This window comes from Dermacentor andersoni, chromosome 2 (genome assembly GCF_023375885.2).
Source record: "Dermacentor andersoni chromosome 2, qqDerAnde1_hic_scaffold, whole genome shotgun sequence".
Taxonomy (NCBI): domain Eukaryota; kingdom Metazoa; phylum Arthropoda; class Arachnida; order Ixodida; family Ixodidae; genus Dermacentor; species Dermacentor andersoni.
Window position 1 is genome coordinate 56100607 of NC_092815.1, and position 18351 is coordinate 56118957.

The window sequence follows — 18351 nt, forward strand, 5'->3', positions numbered from 1 at the left end:
TGGGGAGCGCGTGTTCATAAATTACGTTGCTTCTGGCCATGTCTTAAACACCATCCGCGAACCAGTGGCAGCAGGCGCACAAAGCTGTCGCTTCTCTCGAGAACCGGATCGCCGAATTCAGCAAGCGTCGAGCCGTAAACGGAGGCAGACAGGCAGGTAATAAGACATTATTCATAATTGCTCTACGATTTCTGTGAAATTTTTGTGGTTCGGATGCGTTTGGATGACGATAGAAGGCACCGATGAAACGTTCGAAAGCAGATGGACAACTTAGAAATGCATCTTCGCGCGAGCCGTTCGAGATCGTGTAACATCACCAATTATATTTATCGCTCATCGTACAGGTAGAGTTGCGGTGCCACTTATCATATGTAGCTATTACTTGGACCGTCTAGCTACCAAAAATGTTATTTAGCAGAGCTACGCAAATGATACTTTCGCGAAATGTAGTTGCACACAGCCACTTTGAAACATTGTAACTACACTGCAGCTATATTTTTGTAGGACTTGGCCGCTTGACCCGCCGTAGTTGCTTAGTGGCTTTGGTGTTGCGCGGCTAATCACGAGGTCGCGGTATCAAATCCAGGTCACGGCGGCGGCATTTCGATGGGGGCGAAATGGCAAAAAAAAAAAAAAAAAAAAAAAAATCCGTGTACTTTGATTTAGGTGCACGTTAAAGCACCCCAGGTGGTCCAAATTAATCCGGAGTTCCCCACTATACAGCGTGCCTCATAAACAAATCTTGGTTTCGGCACGTAAAACCCCGTAATTGTAGGACTTGGCCGCTTGGTGCACGCTTGGCTAAGCCATGCTTTCAGAATGCGCAGATGCCTATACCCATGGTTACAACGGTCGTAATGGCGGTCAGCGCACTATATACGCAATATAAGGGACAAAAAACAAAACAAAAACAAAACAAGAATGAATGAAGATGCTCTATAGCGCCGTCCTACAACTAAATCTTATTGGACAACTCTCCCAAATCACCACTTTGTCGCGTTACAATCTATAGTTACGGCATCTCAACGAAGGGAGCACCATATTTGCTCAAAATTGGAGCCGCAAGCAAGACGCATGCTCTATAGCGGCTGAGTTTATGGGCCCGTATGTAAGTTGAAGAAAAGCACGCGTAAATGAGGCAGTGGGGTTATGAGCTCGATAGCTGTGATTCGGCGTTTGTTTTGCCGTTGATTTTCTTTCACTTACAACGTGGCTAAACGCATTGAGGTTTGTTCTTCATAGAACTGTGAACACAGTGGGAAATGAAGGCCCCTAAGCTTCTCTATTGAATTGACTTCCTGCTCGAAGATTTACGTTTTTAAATCTCTGAGCACGAAAAGTGGAGAAAGTTCTCCGTCAGACTTACGTACAGCTCAAACTAAGCAACCTAACATAATTTCCGCGCTCTTAATACTCGACGACATTACAGTGCCGTTTAGCATGCGATAGGCATATAATTCAATGTACTTTTTCATGGGTTATTTATGGCCGTCAAGTATAATTCTCGCAAAGCTTTCGCGTGAACTTAGCATTGATGCGCTTATAAAATTTTAATTATTTGATTTCATTTGGTTTCAAACGTTGTTCAATTAGGTTATATATATATATGTTTACTATTAGAGAGAGTCAGTCGTTTACGTGATAAAAAAAGAACGCGCAAGCCGCACATTGAAAACGAATTATTCGACAGCAGCAGCAGCAGCAACAACAACAACAACAACGACGACGACGACGACGAAATGTATAAATACCATTCCAATTTGGGATTGTGCGCATATCAGTCAAATGCTAGCGCTGACACTTAACGCAGAGCTTCCGTAAGGCAGTATCGAAAACTGGACAAGTTGGCATGAAAAACTGAAGTGACGACGTAAACGTGTCCCCTGTCATCCCGCATGCCATGTTCATTTAGTTTCTTTATGACGAATGTCGGTTCTTTTTATCCTTCCCATTCTTACAATGCTCCCTTTCGGAATATATTTTCAAAGCAACGTGACGGAGCAGTACATTCAGTTTTCATAAAGTGTTCGTTATATCCGTGTACGAGTTTATGTGAGGAACATTGAAAAGTTTAGCTGTTGTTTCAGCGACTCCACATAGAATGGTAATGTTTTCCGTTTATTTCTTACTACCTACCCAGGCTACATTTTGCAATTATAGTTGACCACACTATACGGTGCTCTTATGTTTTCGCTATTTTCAAACTGTCTGTAACAAAGTGTTATTTTCGTTCACTACGCGACTATAGAAGTTCACGCGCGACTTCATCTGCCTTTTCATAACTCTACAACTAAATGAAAAACGTCCTCGCGCATTTGCGTGGCACGTTTCTAGTTATACGCGCCATCATTTTGTGTTTGTCACGACAATGTATAGTTTAGCTTGTACTATACATCCAAATATGAGTGACACTTTGGCGGCACATGACGAAAAAAAATTTTTTTCTGCACAAACACAGTGATTAAAATGCCGCGGGAATGCCTGATGTCTTCGCTCGCATGCAGGGCAGTCGTCTATCCGAGATGTCGCTTCTGCTGCTCGTACTCGCTTGCGCTACTTGGACTGTTGGAGCGCTCGAGGAATCGGGACCACCCCACATCGTGTTCATCTTAGCCGACGACCTGGTATGCTCACGAAATGCGCTAGCTCTCACCGCCTGTCAGGAAGGGTTTATCGCTAAGACGAAGGCTGAAAGCAAGTCGGGATATATATATATATATATCCCAGCTTGCTTTCTGGCGAAGTTTCGGTGGCTGGCGCGTTCCCCCCATTTCTACATGTGGCGGTCTATCGTGCTGTTCTTTGTCAGCTGTAGTGATAGACAACGTGTATCAGTGAATCGATAAACGGCTAAAACATTTTGAGAAAGGATGGCTCGTCGCATAAACAAGAACGGATCTGGTCAAAAGGACATGGGTCGAAAGTTGTCTCGCACATGTATACTGCAGGGATGGGCCGACGTGAGCATGCACGGCTCCCCGCAGATCCCGACGCCCAACATAGACGCCCTGGCCTGCACGGGAATGGCGCTCAACAACTACTACGTGCAACCGCTCTGCTCGCCTTCCAGGGCGGCGCTGTTGAGCGGCCTCTACGCCATACACACCGGTCCGTTCGACTCTCCGCTCATCGCCCGCATTCGCTATGTACATTCGCATCATGCGCGCTGCACAAAACCGTGCGAGAGAGGACGTTGTAACGCAGTAGAAGTAACGACCTCGGCGCTCCCCTTTCCCCACGTGCGCGGTGCACGTAAACCGAGAACAGGATGTCGGCCTACGTCCTTTGTTGACACAGAAACGCTATCCAGGTGTGGTTTGCGCGAGCGTCTTTGACTCAAGTGCTGTCCGAGCACGTATCTACACTTTCTCTCTCCCTTCTCTCGCTTCCCCTTCTCTCTTCCCCCAGCCTAGGGTAGCCAACCAGACTACTGACTGGTTAACATCCCTGCCTTCCTAAATTACTCTCTCTCTCTCTCTATCCAGGTGTGCTCTGGCAGCCAGTCACACTGTAGTCACATAAACGACAACTAAGCGCGGTTAAGATAAGGCGAGGTAACAAACATTCGGATCATTAAGCCTACCTCACTGCTGCTAACGTTTATTTCCTCGCTGCCACAAGCTCACAGGTAGTCAGTCGTTCGTAGGGATGCAAAATTTGCGGAAATTACGAGCGGGAGAAAAATAAACCGTTTTCTTCTAGAAAATTTTAGAAATATTGTGAGAAATTGAACTTCCATAAAACAGATTATACTCGTTATCCCAGCAATAATTATTATCCTTAAACGCATGCAATAATTACGCAGCGAAGGACAAGACAATGGAATGAACGTCTCTCTTCTAGGCGTCGATAGTTGGCCCAGCCATTCGAGTTGTCCCTACATCAGCCTTGATCATAGCTGCAAGATATAGAAGGCTAGTTATGTTGCAAGAATTCTCTGTACCATATATAACAAGTTTCTCGAATTTTAAACACTTATTGTACCCTTCGAGAAGTAGTCTGTCAAACAAAAAGAATAGAAATAGCTACTAGTAGGCTACGCTGTCGCATACCTTCTTTAGTTTCTATGTATAGGCCCTATGTGTAGGGAAGATGAGACCATAGAAACTTTTTAAATGTCTTGTCAACGATTTATTAGCTTAAGAATACGAACTTTACAGAAACCAATCCGCCTTCTTGGAGTAGATTTAACTGTTAAAAATGTACTATCCTTAGGTGCCCCTGCTCTTGGGAACAGCGACGGCAATGTTAGAGCGGCTATCCAATATTTTCTTTTGGGATCAATGAGATTTAAAATCTAAATTCCACATTTTAAGCTCCCTTTTATTTACGCCAAATTGAATATAAATTGTTTTATTTTTATGGTTATCACATAATTTTTTTTAGCTTCATAATATCACGCAGTCCCTGCCACCTCTGTCTTTCGATTCTAGCTTACCTATTGCAAGATTCTGTCATCTTAGTTTGTAATTTACTTTGACCCACCGGGTTCTTGACCAATCCCACAGAGTGGGTACGTGCCAGTACTTCCAAGGATCTACGTCTGCATCTACACGTGACAGCGGCTGATTAATGCAAAGGCCTTGCCGAGGTTGACGGTTACACGGGCTTCGCGCGGAGTCGCGTCAGTCCCAGACCAAAACTTAGAGGGCATGACGTATTCCGCAACGTCTGAAAACTACTCTGCGTTTTCAAAACGAAACTGAAAGCGTATAATGAAGGCACTTGAAAATTCTTCTGCCATTTTCTTGCCGTCCTGGCTTCGAGAATTCTGTGCTGCATGGCTGAGAATGCAAGTATAAATGTATGTGGAAATTTAATGGCCTTTTTACACTTTCCCTGTTCTGAGAAAAACAAAAAATAAGCATTACCTTTTCCGATCATCCGGGGTTTTTCCCGTCCCTTGAATAACTCATCTCTCGCGACCGTGTTGGTTCGTCTTGACAACCAGCCGCTTTCGGAGCAGACGATCATGGAACCAGTCGTCACACGAGAAGTCGGTCAAGGCACTACTGAAATTTTCACGTTCTAGAGGCCTATTAATAATTCTCGCATATGTTTCCCACCTACTCTATATTCTGGTCGTGGGTTTGCTTTATTTCTCCGCTGTTCTTTCCGTTCTTATTCCTCTCCCCCCCCCTCCCTCCAGTGCAGGGTAGCCAACCAGAAGCTTCTTTTCCGGTTAATCTTTCTGAATTTCCAATCTAATCTCTCTCTCTCTCTTTGTGAACAATTAGTGCTGCTAATATGCTTCAGTTTGCGCAGTGGTAGTCGTGTTTGTTTTTCATCTTTTTACTGCCTCTGTTGTTTTTGGTTTAACAGAGCGCTTGGACTTTTCTTCCTTGCCCAGGTTTTCAAGAAAGCGCCATATTGCCCGGAGTGCCAGCGGCATTGTCCCTGAACGTGAAGATTATGCCCGAGTATCTCAAAGATCTGGGCTATGAAACGCACATGCTAGGAAAGGTACACAGACATACCGTATATCAAAGTTAGGACTAACAGTCTGACACAGACTGTAATGTCCGTAGGTGTTCTACCTTCATCCAATGATGCGCTACAATAGCATCCTGGACGAACCACGCCCTCCCCTCACTACCCCTACCTCACGTATCCAATTGTTTCTCTTAACTCGTGTCTCAATACAGTCCGTGAACTCAATGTGGTGACACAGCCTTTTTGTTTTTAGTGGCACATTGGATACCAAAGCCTGAATTATACTCCAACATTTCGAGGCTTCGACAGCTTTTGCGGCATACACACTGGGCCTGACGACTACTACAGCCACATCTTGGAATGGGTAGGCATTTCATTGAAGTCACGTGAAAACGCTTTTAAAGCTCTGTAAGAAGAAGTGATCGAATGACTGTGAAAGTGTGTTGTAGTCATTTATTATCGGCTGCTTCTATAGGCTTAGAAACTTAGCATACACGCAGACGATTCCGCCGTCAAGCTGTTCGTTCGACAGATGCGCAACGTCGCTTCTCTCTCTCTCTCTCTCTCTCACACACACACACACACACACACACACACACACACACACACACACACACACACACACACACACACACACACACACACACACACACACGCGCGCGCACACGCGCGCGCACACGCGCGCGCACACGCGCGCGCACACGCGCGCACGCACACACGCACGCACACGCACGCACGCACGCACACACGCACACACACGCGCACACACACGCGCACACACACGCGCACACACACGCGCACGCACGCACGCACACACACACACGTCCAGTTTATACGAAACATATTAATCAGCCTTATGCCACTCTGCGGCCACGCATGCAAGGAATGCGCATGTCATGACTCTATAGGGTATTGCTTTGTACAACAGGCGCTTGCAATGTCAGCTCTAGGCCACGCTGGAACGCCAGCACTGTGCTCGCGGACACGCCTTGGCAGTTGCTTGTGATGCGCAGACAAAGTTTAAGACTTATGTAAACGACACAACACTTCAGCGTCCGCTCATGGTGTCCATGCGTCCGCTGCTTTTTTTTTTGGGGGGGGGGAGGGGGAGGCAGGATAGCTGCCAGCAAGTCTCTCCCGATTAATGGTTTCAAATGAGGGATACGCACAGTGAGAAGCGACGAAAGTAAATACCGTGACTGCATCGAAATTCCGCATTAGTATGAGAAAAAGAAAATGCTTAAAAGCAAACTATGTACTTTTTTGCCATGTGATACTCAAAGATACTCAAAGCTGTCGTTATATGGGAGGCCTTCCTAGTTCGCTTTCGCCGCGCTGTTTGTGCAGGAGTGCAGTTTGTAAACCATTCAAACTCGGTAATTTTCGGCGTGAAATCTCCAACTTAACCACTTTTTCTGAGTCAGTAGTGCGAATGTTGACGATCGGAAGCTTGGAAACCTTTCTGTTAACTCTCTTCACGGTATCGCTATTTTTTCATTTATTTGCATCATACCGCAGGCCTTGTGGCCCAAGCAGGAGGGGCGAGGTACAGTGGTAAATATTCATATAAAAGGCTATAACGCTAATGTAACATTGTAAGAAAAAAAAATATGAGACATTACGAACAGAAACAAAACAGCACAAGACAGCAGGTTTGCCTAGAATGAACTATTGAGAGCGTGAATTTCAATAGTCAAGATAATCACAAGTATGTCATTCCATTCTTCTATATAGTTCTGGGGAGGGGGGCAATGAAAACTTAGTGGTTTCTCCTGGCTAGGTAAGGAGAGAGGTTAAGAGAGTGGGAATGACGGGTTTTTCTCAATGCAGAAAAAGGGAGGTATGGGCTAGGATCTAAAGAAAGTTTACGGCGTATTATTGAGTAAAGAAATTTCAGTCGCAGCATTCTTCGTCTTGCTTGAAGGGTGTGAAATCCATTAGTGCGCAATAACTCGGTTACAGACACTTCACGGTCGTATTTGGAAAAAATAAAACGAATGGACCTTCTCTGAATCCTGTAAACGGCATTATTGTTAGATTTAGTGAATGCATCCCAAATAACGCAAGAATATTCCAGTTTGGGTTGTGTAAAGGTGGTATAGGGTAATGACTTAACGTCAGGGGATGCAACTTTAAGCTGATGACGTAGCAGGCATAGTTTTCTAAACGCAGCAGAATACATTTGATGGGAACTTCAACGTGACCTTTCTTTTTGTTGTTGTTGCTACGCACACTAAATTTGCCTGAAGCAGCTCCTCAGCCATTTGTTGACCAGAACCATGTATGGTAAACAAACATATTGGTACTAGCATCTCGATCGTTTCACCGCAGGAAGGTCACAGAGGCCTTGACTTCTGGAACGATACGCAGCCCCTTACGGCCGAGGACGGAAAATATTCTACCACTCTGTTCACGGAGCGGGCTGCTTCTATCATATCGAACAGGGATAAATCAAAAGTGAGCATTTCTTTCTCGTTTAATGCATCAAGATCAAAGGCAAAAGCATACAGTTTCTTGTTGTAGTTTATGATCTTTTTTAAATGTTTATACGTGTCTTTCGAGTGCTTCCAAGTGATTGCTGTCAAATTAATAACTTTTCGCACTGCCAAATCACGTGGTGACTGTGCTGCACCTGCATTGTGCAGCCCCTGTTCCTGTACCTGGCGCATCAGGCGTCACACAGCGGCATCAATCCGAATCCATTGCAAGCCCCGGAGGAAAACGTGGCTAAATTTCCGTACATTGGCCAACCGGACAGAACGACTTATGCGGGTAAGTTCCTGCGATTTAAATGTACGCACATGATTTCGTGGGTGTTTGTATAGAACCATTTTTTGCTGATGTTATGCTGTTATGCTGCATAATATGTGTCCCACACAAAGCGATATAATATAAAAGGCTTTCAGCTCAATACATAAAAAAATTAGGCATGCCACACCTTGTTATCACGTGGCGATATTTCCTTTTCTGTTTTTCCGCTTATTTTTAAAGCTAACTTATAGATGGTAGCGGCATAACCATCTTCAAACCATATTTTAAAATTAGGCGCACTTCGCGTTACCGTTCACATTGTGGGACGTTGTTCGCTGAAGACTCTCGGGATAGCGGACTGGGGCTCTGTAACGTAAAGCTATTCCAAACTGTTTTTATTTCATTTCAGCAATCAGCCCTCCACGATTGGTCAAAAATTTTTCGGGCTACCCTCAGTTCGCCTGTCCGTCACGCGACGTCACGAAAACCGCGAGAACTCTCCATTTGATCTGACGTGTACCGACTGATTATGCTTAAATAGACCAAACAAAAGAAAAATAAATATTGACGATTCGACACCTTTTTCACCATTAGTCCTCCACTACCGACGAAAAGAATTCGGGCAGCGCCCACTTCGCCTTTCGAGCACACCACGTCACAAAACCGCGAGAACCCTTCACGCGTGACCTGTGCGCATTAGGGATGTATAATATGTCGGACAAAACAGAATTTTTTTCGGAATAGGCATACACTGTTCCGTCCCGAAAGGAATAAAAATTGTCTGCCCGCTGATCGCTTTGGCACCGGCTACTTGGAGCTACCGGGGAGAACAGATTTATTTGCATATAATAAAAAGAATTACGCGGCAATACGACATCGCTCTGCTAATTTTTCTTCGCTCAGGATCCATTTTAGTGGCATTTTAACCTTTCGTTGCGCGCCGCTGCTTTTTTCGACCAGCCACTGCAAGCTGAGCAAGGGGAAGCGGGCCAATCGCAGACACTGGCACCACCCTCATCATCCGGCTATCAACTTTCACAGCGCTAGCTCGGTCCCGATATAATCCTTTACGCTTTTACGTGCTCCTCTACTATTGTCAGCCAATTAGATAAGAAATACCTGTCAAGGTAGGCAATATTATTCATTTTGAAAGTGAACAAAAGTTACCTCCTTTAAACGAAGAAGAGCGTTTCATTGGACGGATAAAACAACGCTGCGGATCACCACCCGATGCTTGCGTCGGCGGTTACTTAACTTTGATGTCAGGTGATTGGAGTAAAAACGGATTGGAATAATTTTACGTTATAGGGCCCCTGTTGTCACCTTTGCGTACCCGACGAAGTGTAAGACATTATGTTATAGGTTTCATTATGAAAGCTTTGAGCTCAGAGCGGCAGCTCGCTTGTTGCTGCGTTCAAGGAATTAAAGACACTCGTTACCGCTTTGTCAGTGGAAATGCCCGGTTGTGTAGCAGGCAAGTGAAGACACGCGAAAGGCGACGCTGGAGCTAATTACTGTAACGGGACAATCTGTTTGATATTTTACCTTTCTTTTCCGCATGACAAAACAAAGAAGCAAAACATTTATCTCTGGCAAAGGCAGGAATCATCATCATAAGCCAGTAGTATGTAGAACTTTCGTTTCTGTCTTTCATGCACCTCTAATAGCGCATCAGCCCCTCGCATGCACAGACTCACCTTTTTACTTTTGGCTGTAATACGTGAAGATTCATAGTATTTGTTTTCTGTTTTTCCGTCTGTTTGCCAGTATTTTAGCAAGCTTACTGTCTCATTGATGAGTGTGTATTTTTATGCCAGGTTATTTTTTTTGTGCATGTGTGCGTTTAAATGATAGGCTTACTTGTACTGGTATGGTATCTTCATTGTATGCTCACTATAAAAATGCGAACTGTACCTTTACTATACGTATTAGCTGTTTATGATGACTGTTCGCTTTTGCGTCATTTGATGATGCAAAGCTTACATTAGGTGTTTTCACTCATGATTTCTATGTATACTTTTCATGCATTGCCCCCATTACTCTATGCCCCAGTTGGGCTCTGTAACGTATTGTTTAAACAAATATAAAGAAATATGTTTTTATATTTACAGTAACGAGATTTAGCGTGAAGGCTGTGGCGATACAGGTTACAGAACTGGCAGCCGTGCTGTCATCCGTGTTGTTTCTTGCGCTGTAAAAGCCAATTTAAAGACGATACAGGTTTCTGAGATGGGTGTTCTTCCTTAGTTTTTGAGGTATTTCCAAGTGTATGTACTGCTACTGCTGCCTGCTGCTTCTCTCACTTTGATGTAACGAGGTCGACGGATAGCGCGCATGTAACATGATTACACTTTGCGCCAATCAAAAGGGATGGTGGACGCCCTGGACCAGTCCGTCGGGGCTGTTCTGGAGGCGCTCGAAGCCGAGTCCATGCTGAGGAACACGATCATCGTGTTCAGCAGCGACAACGGTGGCTCCCCCACGGGATTCGTGTCCAACTTCGGTTTCAACTGGCCCTTGCGCGGTGCCAAGCAGACTGTTTGGGAAGGTGGCATCCGTGCAAGCGCGTTCATCTGGAGTCCTCAGCTTCGTCATGGCGGGAAGGTGTCGCAGCAGCTCATGCACATCACTGATTGGTTGCCAACGCTATACGCGGCCGCTGGTACGTGTACCCTGTTTTTATAATCGACTTTCTAAAGTTGGAACCAGACCACGCAATGCTTTTTTGATTGGACGATCTTGTTCGCTGTGAACAGTGGCAACAGAAAATACGGGACCTAAAGGAACACAAGGTCAGGACAAGCTCTGAACGGTGTCTTCACGTCTGGTAGCTCTGGCTTTTTTCTTTACGTAGTTTCCTTTTCTTGTGTGTTTGTCGTGTTTTTCGCTGTGCGCACGGCGCTGATAAAGATGCCTATCACGGCCCCACAATATCCAGTGTGTAGTAGTTCGAAATCATTAAATCTTACGCGGCAAGCAAGGAACAGGCGTCGCTGGCACTGTGAAAACATAATCGAAATCACGCTATAATTTGCGCTTGCATGCTGGTTTACTAGCAGAGGCGAATAGAGTTTAAGTTTGAACATTTCCAATATCACAATGAATGAAGTTTATGAGTGCCTTTTCTGAGGACCTATTGTCAGCACTTCTTTTTGGAGGATTTACCGCAAGACATACGTTCAACAAAGGTGAAGTAAAAGGAACATCAAATAAACGCATGTAGGCCTGTGTGATGCAGATATTGCAGCGATGAGCTTGCATATATGTTGTCCGTTGTTCACCGGGCATAGTCCTCTGGAACATTAGGCTTCGATCAGTTTGGTTTCCCTGAGCATCTTGCGCCTGTATATTCCGAGTGCCAGCCACTAGGGTACAGCCACGGAAGCGCATAAACGCAGGAGTCAGGCACTTACGACACGTTACAGAGTTGCCAGTTGTAGATACCTCGGCCCAGACCACAGCAGCACTGCCAAGGCCACTCCAGCCTCCGAATACTAACTTTCTCCACCCGGGAAAAATTGCTGGAAAGGAAGCAGAGACACTGGGGGACCCACATTGGTCTCGTCGAAGAATGGACTTTATAGCTTGGCGATCAGAAAGAGAGCAAAGTTGGTGGGATCTCAGGTTAACCGCTTCTATTGCTGTAGTTATCACGTCTGCACGAACTAATAATAAGAAAAAAGAAATGCAAGCGTCATGGTTGTACTGTACCACCATGGCACATTCAGTCTTCTTTTCTTTGTGTATAACGATGGATGCTTCGCATTGGAGGCGTTCATGAGCGCTTCTGGCCAATAGTGAATTTTAGAGTGAACAAGCGAAAGAAACTATCCTTTACAATATGAAAACTTAGCCTGAGATGCTGAAGGGCGCTTGATCTTGTTCATAACCTCTTCCAAGGAGCGCACGTGCGGGTAGGACGGTGGACTATACAGCAGGCCACTACAAACTCGAGTCGGTAGATGACGCCAAGCTCGTAAACATTTTTTTCTCGATTTTGTGAGTACATCACCGCACCTACGAGGTGTCAAGTGCTTTTCTGGGAACTCTGGGGAACTTGAATGCTATGTCTGTCTGTCTATGGGACAGAGCCAAAAAAAAATTGTAGGATTTCTTTTTAAATCTGACCACACAGGAGGAGACGTGAAGCGCCTAGGTGCTCTCGACGGTATCGACACGTGGCACTCCCTCGTCGTCGGCAAGCCGTCACCTCGCAGCGAGATACTGCACAACATCGATCAGAATGCCGGAATAGCTGCTCTGCGTTATCGAGACTTCAAGCTAGTCGTGGGGAGCGACGGGGAAATGGACGCGCGCTTCGAGGTCCCAGGAGGTAGCCGACCGTACGGAGACCTGGACGCCCTGCTGAAGCAGTCCAAGGCAGCCGCCGTGCTGAGGCGATTCTACGGGAAGAAGGATGTGTTCAAACACGTCGACAGATGGAGGCTGCAGGCGACGATCAAGTGCGGTCATGTTCACGACGCCAACTTCCGAATGGGCGGCTCCTACTACCTCTTCGACATAGTCGATGACCCGTGCGAGCAGCGAAACTTGGCCAAGGAGCGGCCCGACGTAAGTGTTCCCTGCAGGCGCTGGATTTCGTCCTATGGACGGGCTTTTCATTTCAAGAAATTTAAGTTTTACACGATCCCTAAATGCAAGTATTCGGTAAACAAAACGTTTCAGAACTATACTTCGGTGCTTGTTCGGCAAAAAGGATATTGCACATTGGCAGGGAAAGAGAGTGAGAGACAATGGAAATGTAAGAGCATCTGGTCTACACCGTAGGCAGGAAAAAGGAAACAAGGGAGAAATAAGAGAAAGTGAAAGTTTAATTTTTCTGAACACAGATGCGAGCGCGCCTGAGCATTCATGTGTGGAGAAAAACGCGCACGCGCAAACAAAATAGAGAAATAGAAAAGGCAACGCACACACGTGCGCACATTGGAGGGTTTTAACCTCTCTCATGCCGCGCTTCAATACACCGACCATTCTTTTGTTAATTCGAGCAGATTTTCTTTTTTATTTTTTAGAAATCGCCTGTGAGCGATAGCGTTGTTATTCCTTTTCAGGTTCCCTTCTGGCGGAAATCACCTGCATTAAAAATCGCAATGCCCAGATAGCTTATTAAAAATATGTCCTAATTACCTTTCTAATTATTCGCTTTATTGCATTTGTTGCAGTTGTACAACTGAAGCCAATCAGTAGTGAAGCCGTGTTTGCTTAGCCGAAATCGTAGCAAGCACAATTTTCGGGTTATCGGTCTTAAATATGTGGCACGACATACATTGGCGTTGCAGCTAACAGTTTCCAAAAACCGCGCGTCAGACAGATCGAGAAACACCAATGCGATTTTTAGCAGATTTTGGGGAAGGATTTCTCGAAAGTAGCGCTATAGTCTCAGGATTTTTGTTAAGTAGACATGACTTCTCTACTGCTCGACTTCAATTTCACAATTGGAACATGTATCTTAAGTGAATAACTAGAAACTTTATTAATGAACATTTCAGTTAGCCATCTGGGCATCGCGGCTTGTCTCGCAAGTAATGCCTGCCTCTACACGTAATTCACCTGAACCTACATTGCACGCAGCATTAGCGGCTGTCCGATGAATGCAAAGGCAAATTTCAGGCTGCGCAGGAGGTTTGCCTGGCGTTGAGAGTGTCCTGGTGGAGGTCGCGGTTTCACTGAAAACATGACCGTAGTGTCCCTCCCTTAAACATTTCTTTCTCCCTACAGGTCTTGTCTATGATGTTGGAAAAGCTCGCCATCTACAACGAGACGGTGGTGCCACCTGTGACTACACTGGAAGACCCCAGGAGTTACCCTGACCAGCACAATGGCATTTGGGCACCATGGCTTTGAAAGTGAAATGGGATGCGTAGTCATCGACCTTATTTTGAAGATAGTGGACCAACCACATCGTTCAACCTGAAAAATGAGTGACGCCTCATCGCGTACACTTACGCGCCTTCGCGCAAGGAGCCGATCCTCTTAAGGACTTGTCCCTTCTAAGTTAGGACCTCCATTTGTATATGCCGTACATTACGAATTCATACTGCGCAAGAAATGAATTCAATCAATTATTTGACAGTGATTTCTATCGCCCTAGAGCTTCTTAGAAAACTAGGTGGCATCGCATCGACGCAATCCCTCTTTCGCAGTGGCACGAAGAAATATATACAGACAGAACCAATGCATGGTTTGTAGGGACAAATTTCTGACATGTTTCTTCACGAATAAGGTATGCAAGCATTTAAGTGTAATGTGCCGTGTGTTGAAACCTGCGGAAAATTAAAAAAAAAATTGCAAAGTTGCTTGGAGGTTTGTCGACACCGATGTACTCATGCAAGCGTGTGTCTCTTATTATTTTTTTTTCTTATCTAAGTAAGGAGTCAGTTTTAAAGTACGCAAGCCGCGTGTTTCCTGCCTGAGCAAGCGCTTCAATTATTTTGCCTGGAGTATATGCACGCGCACTGTCATAAGCGTCTTCTTCTGGCAGGTGATTCATCTTCCTGGTAAGAAATAAAAAAACACATAATAAAATAACTTGGGATAATTTTCAAGGCATACTTGACGTTGACGAAAGACAGTGCCTTCATGAGTGAGTTGGGGGTCGGGAATGGAATGTATGATCCGTATAAATTATTGTGAGAGCCGCGCTGGAGCGACAACGTTTGACCGACGTCAACCAAGTTGAATCGCCATCCAAACTTTTTCGAGTGCATGACCGTCCGACACGCTCTGCACGTTTCCTCTTCCGCTCTTCGGAGTGCGCTGTAGTCAGCAATTTGTTCGGGCGCGGCAGGAAAATGCGAAGGCGAGTAGCGAGCGAGCGACCGCTGGTTTCATTTCACGCCGCTCCTTCGATGCACTGAAATTGACCCGGCGAGAGCCCGGTATAACGCTCCTGCACGTGCTGACGGCGCAGTCACTGCGCACGGCACTATCGCGGGAGGGGAGAATGAAGAGCGCCGGTGGCATTGCCGTCGGGATCGGCGCACGAAAGAGACTGGAAGTTCAAAAAGAGGCATGCGCCATACGGAAAAGTGGCGGTAACTTGTCAATGAAGACAGTTAAAAAAAAAGAAAAGAAAAGAAAACAATGATGGAAAACAAGAACAGATGGTCACCCTAATTGTTATGCTAAGTAATGACAGTTTCAGAAGGCTACCTTCTTTGACGGTGCTGCCGGACATGAGGTAGAAGCGATTTTGAGAAATGGAATGCCACTAGTGAAGACTGCCTAGCTACTTTGCATGCAAATGCGAGAAGCCTTGCCAATATAACTTTTAAGAGTTTAAGACAGAACGAAGGTTATACAGTATTCTAAAAACAAAAATACCGTATACTGCAAGCTCGCCGCATTGGGGACAGAATGCGAGAACGTTCATGTGCCGCCGACAAAGCCTTCGAAGATAATCACACGGGCTCCACTACGACGTCTCTCACCGTCCTTGAGTTGCCTTGAGATGATTAAATCTCACCAATCAGTCAAGAATGCAAATACCACAGCTTTGAAGTTGCAGCAAGTCGGAATCGGTACAGCGACAGAACGTAGACGCCGTTGGTTTATTAAAGCGATAACTTTCTTTACTTGTCCCTCAACTTTGTGGTTTGTATGTTTGTTTCTGTCTGGCCGTTTATGTGCTCTTGATGGTGACCTTGACACGTGCGCACACACATACACGCACGAACACGCACACGCACACGCATATGCGAAGAAACTACATGCATTTCCGATTATTGGTTTCGAACGCATTTCCCCCAGCACAAAGGCTAGATGCTCTAACCATTAGGCCATGGACACATGCCTAAAAAGGCGAAAGAGAACGACTTTACAAATTTCCTTCGTGCAAGCCAGTGCTGGCGTTTTAGACACGTCGCATAGCTAGCAACAAAAATTTGGAGTACGCTTAAGCTTCGCCCCCCCCTCCCCCTCCACTTTCTTTATGAAGGGCCTCAGCCCCCCCCCCCCCCCCCCCCCCCCTCAATTCTCGGCAGGTCAGCTGTACCACTGCGGCACCCATTCCACAAACGCTGGAGGTGATTATATTACCAATAATGCCTTGTGCGGGGCAGTTCTAACCATCCAATTCTTCGATTAATGATTTAATCGCTATTAATCGGTTGATGTGGCGTGAGTAAAAACAGGAAAGCAGGTATTGTCATACTGCTGGATGCATTTCCCCTAGGCACTGTGTATGACGGTAACCAACGTTTTTCGACCAAGATTATTGGCACAGCATTTTGTTTCATGAACCATCTGAGCGTGAAGCTACCCGCTCGCGAATTAGTGAAGGTTCACCCTGGTTTCTGTAGGTTACCAGCTCATTTTCATTCGTTTAGTTATGAGAGCTGTGTTATACCAAAGACGCATGTATTTTGTCCACTTTTGTGGGTAAGTAGGTGCGAAACCATAAAATATATTGTTGTAGTGTCTGGGGTTGTCAATGAAGCAAGGCCACTAATGTTCTGTGTTGCAGCTAGACTTATTTGATTTGAGTTCACATATCGTTAACCCTTTACCTGCCGAGTTATTTTTGAACAAAGAAAGCCGTTTCCGAAGTTTCAATTTATTCTAAGTGCTTGGAATCGGCACAATAAATAAATGACCGAAACATACACCCAAAATGATGTATTTATTTGCCGAACAAGCATAAAAATGTGTTTATTTCTAGTGAAAGTTGGCTTCACTACACCGCTTGCAGTTGGGTTTTTTCAACACCATTAAAGTAAACAAAAAGTGAGCGCTTCAAACACGACTTCTGTGGCCTGTGAGAGGTGTGAGGAAATCGACTGTCACATAGTATAATCACATTTAGGCATGTAGGAAGGCCCTAGTATCAAATTCAATGTCACACGGAGTGTCATTCCAAAGTCTTCACAGCGCGTATGCATTTCCTTCTTTTTATACATTTCTTTGCCCGTAAGATAACTATCGCTTCCGACTCCAAGTTTAGACTTCTTCAGAGCCTAAATAATTCCCACTGATTGCCACTTTTCGGCAGTTCCTATGCTCATAGCTGCATCATATGTTCTCAACGCATCTGCGAGCCCGATCGTTTTCATTGTCATAAGTGTCGTTTGCGCCATTCACAATCATATCTCAGTTGCAGCCATATACAGGATGTCCCAACTATCATGCACCAAGATTTAAATATATGCAAATGCCACGAAGCTTGACAGAACCAAGATAATGTTATTTGGCGCCGTTTGGAGATAATATTATTTATTTGCATTTTGCCTAATTACATATCTGGTCTTAATTAATCAATCAACTTCCCAAATATTATAATTAGATGAAAAGTGTCAATGAAAAACTTGCAGAGCGACATGAAAAACTCCCGATACAGCTTTCTGTTCCTCAATACGTGCTACATAAAGGTTTTTCCGAGCTTGAAAGAAGCCAGCGAATACACGAAAAGTGCATCGAGCGGCGGAGCCCTTAACGCTATCGCGTTAATATGTTTACGAGAAGTGAACACGCGTACCTTCTAGCTGACAATGAAGGTACAAGTTAGGGGACGTGTTCAGCGCCGAAACTCGCTGCGCGTATCTTATCATATACTGTCGCGCTGCGGCGCTGTTCTACAAGGTCAAGCTCGTCGTGTCTTGTGATTCAACACGTCCTAATGCTGAATAAAGGTCCGTCTTTCTCTGCAAAGTCCTCCATGATGGCTGAGCTATGAGTTCGTCACTGAAATATGCAGCGTATGTCTTGTCGTATAATGCGCCATTCTGCCTTGCTGGCTCATGAAAGTTTCGGGTACACCTATTCCGACAGTGCGTAGGATCTGCATAATTTTTTTTTTCATATAAATAGATTAGTGTGTAATTTCCTAGTTAAGTGACTTCGTTTTGGTTCTGTTTTTTTTTTTAGATATTTGAGTGTGCTAATCAGCAGAAGGAAGCAACGTGCGTCTTCAAATACATTTGGTGTAACTACAGGCACTCCCAACTGAAAGGACGAGCTACAATCAAACGCCTTTAAAGCGAAGTGTTTGCGGCCTCCAAAATCCTTCGTTATACACATCACTTCGTTGTAAAGATAGCGCACCGTACCACTCGCTATAGAGCAGGCTAAGCTTGTTTGTCAAAATCAAATATATATTTTTAGCACGAATTCAAGAAATATTTAGTGAATTTTGTCGCTAAATTTCTTCTG

The 18351-nt window shown here is 45.0% G+C and overlaps 1 protein-coding gene across 2 annotated transcripts in view; it reads left to right on the forward strand.

Annotated features, from left to right (window-relative positions):
• The window catches only part of LOC126542266 (arylsulfatase B-like), a 28359-nt gene extending 13858 nt beyond the window's left edge, over nucleotides 1-14501 (forward strand). The window contains exons 2-10 of one of the 2 annotated variants that reach the window (XM_055077131.2): nucleotides 2505-2624; nucleotides 2949-3108; nucleotides 5351-5463; nucleotides 5687-5797; nucleotides 7765-7890; nucleotides 8079-8205; nucleotides 10553-10846; nucleotides 12293-12756; nucleotides 13924-14501. In XM_055077131.2, coding sequence (XP_054933106.1) covers nucleotides 2505-2624; nucleotides 2949-3108; nucleotides 5351-5463; nucleotides 5687-5797; nucleotides 7765-7890; nucleotides 8079-8205; nucleotides 10553-10846; nucleotides 12293-12756; nucleotides 13924-14049 — 1641 coding nt within the window. In that variant the 3' untranslated portion in view covers nucleotides 14050-14501. The remainder of the gene's footprint in view (nucleotides 1-2504; nucleotides 2625-2948; nucleotides 3109-5350; nucleotides 5464-5686; nucleotides 5798-7764; nucleotides 7891-8078; nucleotides 8206-10552; nucleotides 10847-12292; nucleotides 12757-13923) is intronic. The other variant, XM_055077132.2, reaches the window with a different exon arrangement.
• Nucleotides 14502-18351: the final 3850 nt, after the last annotated feature.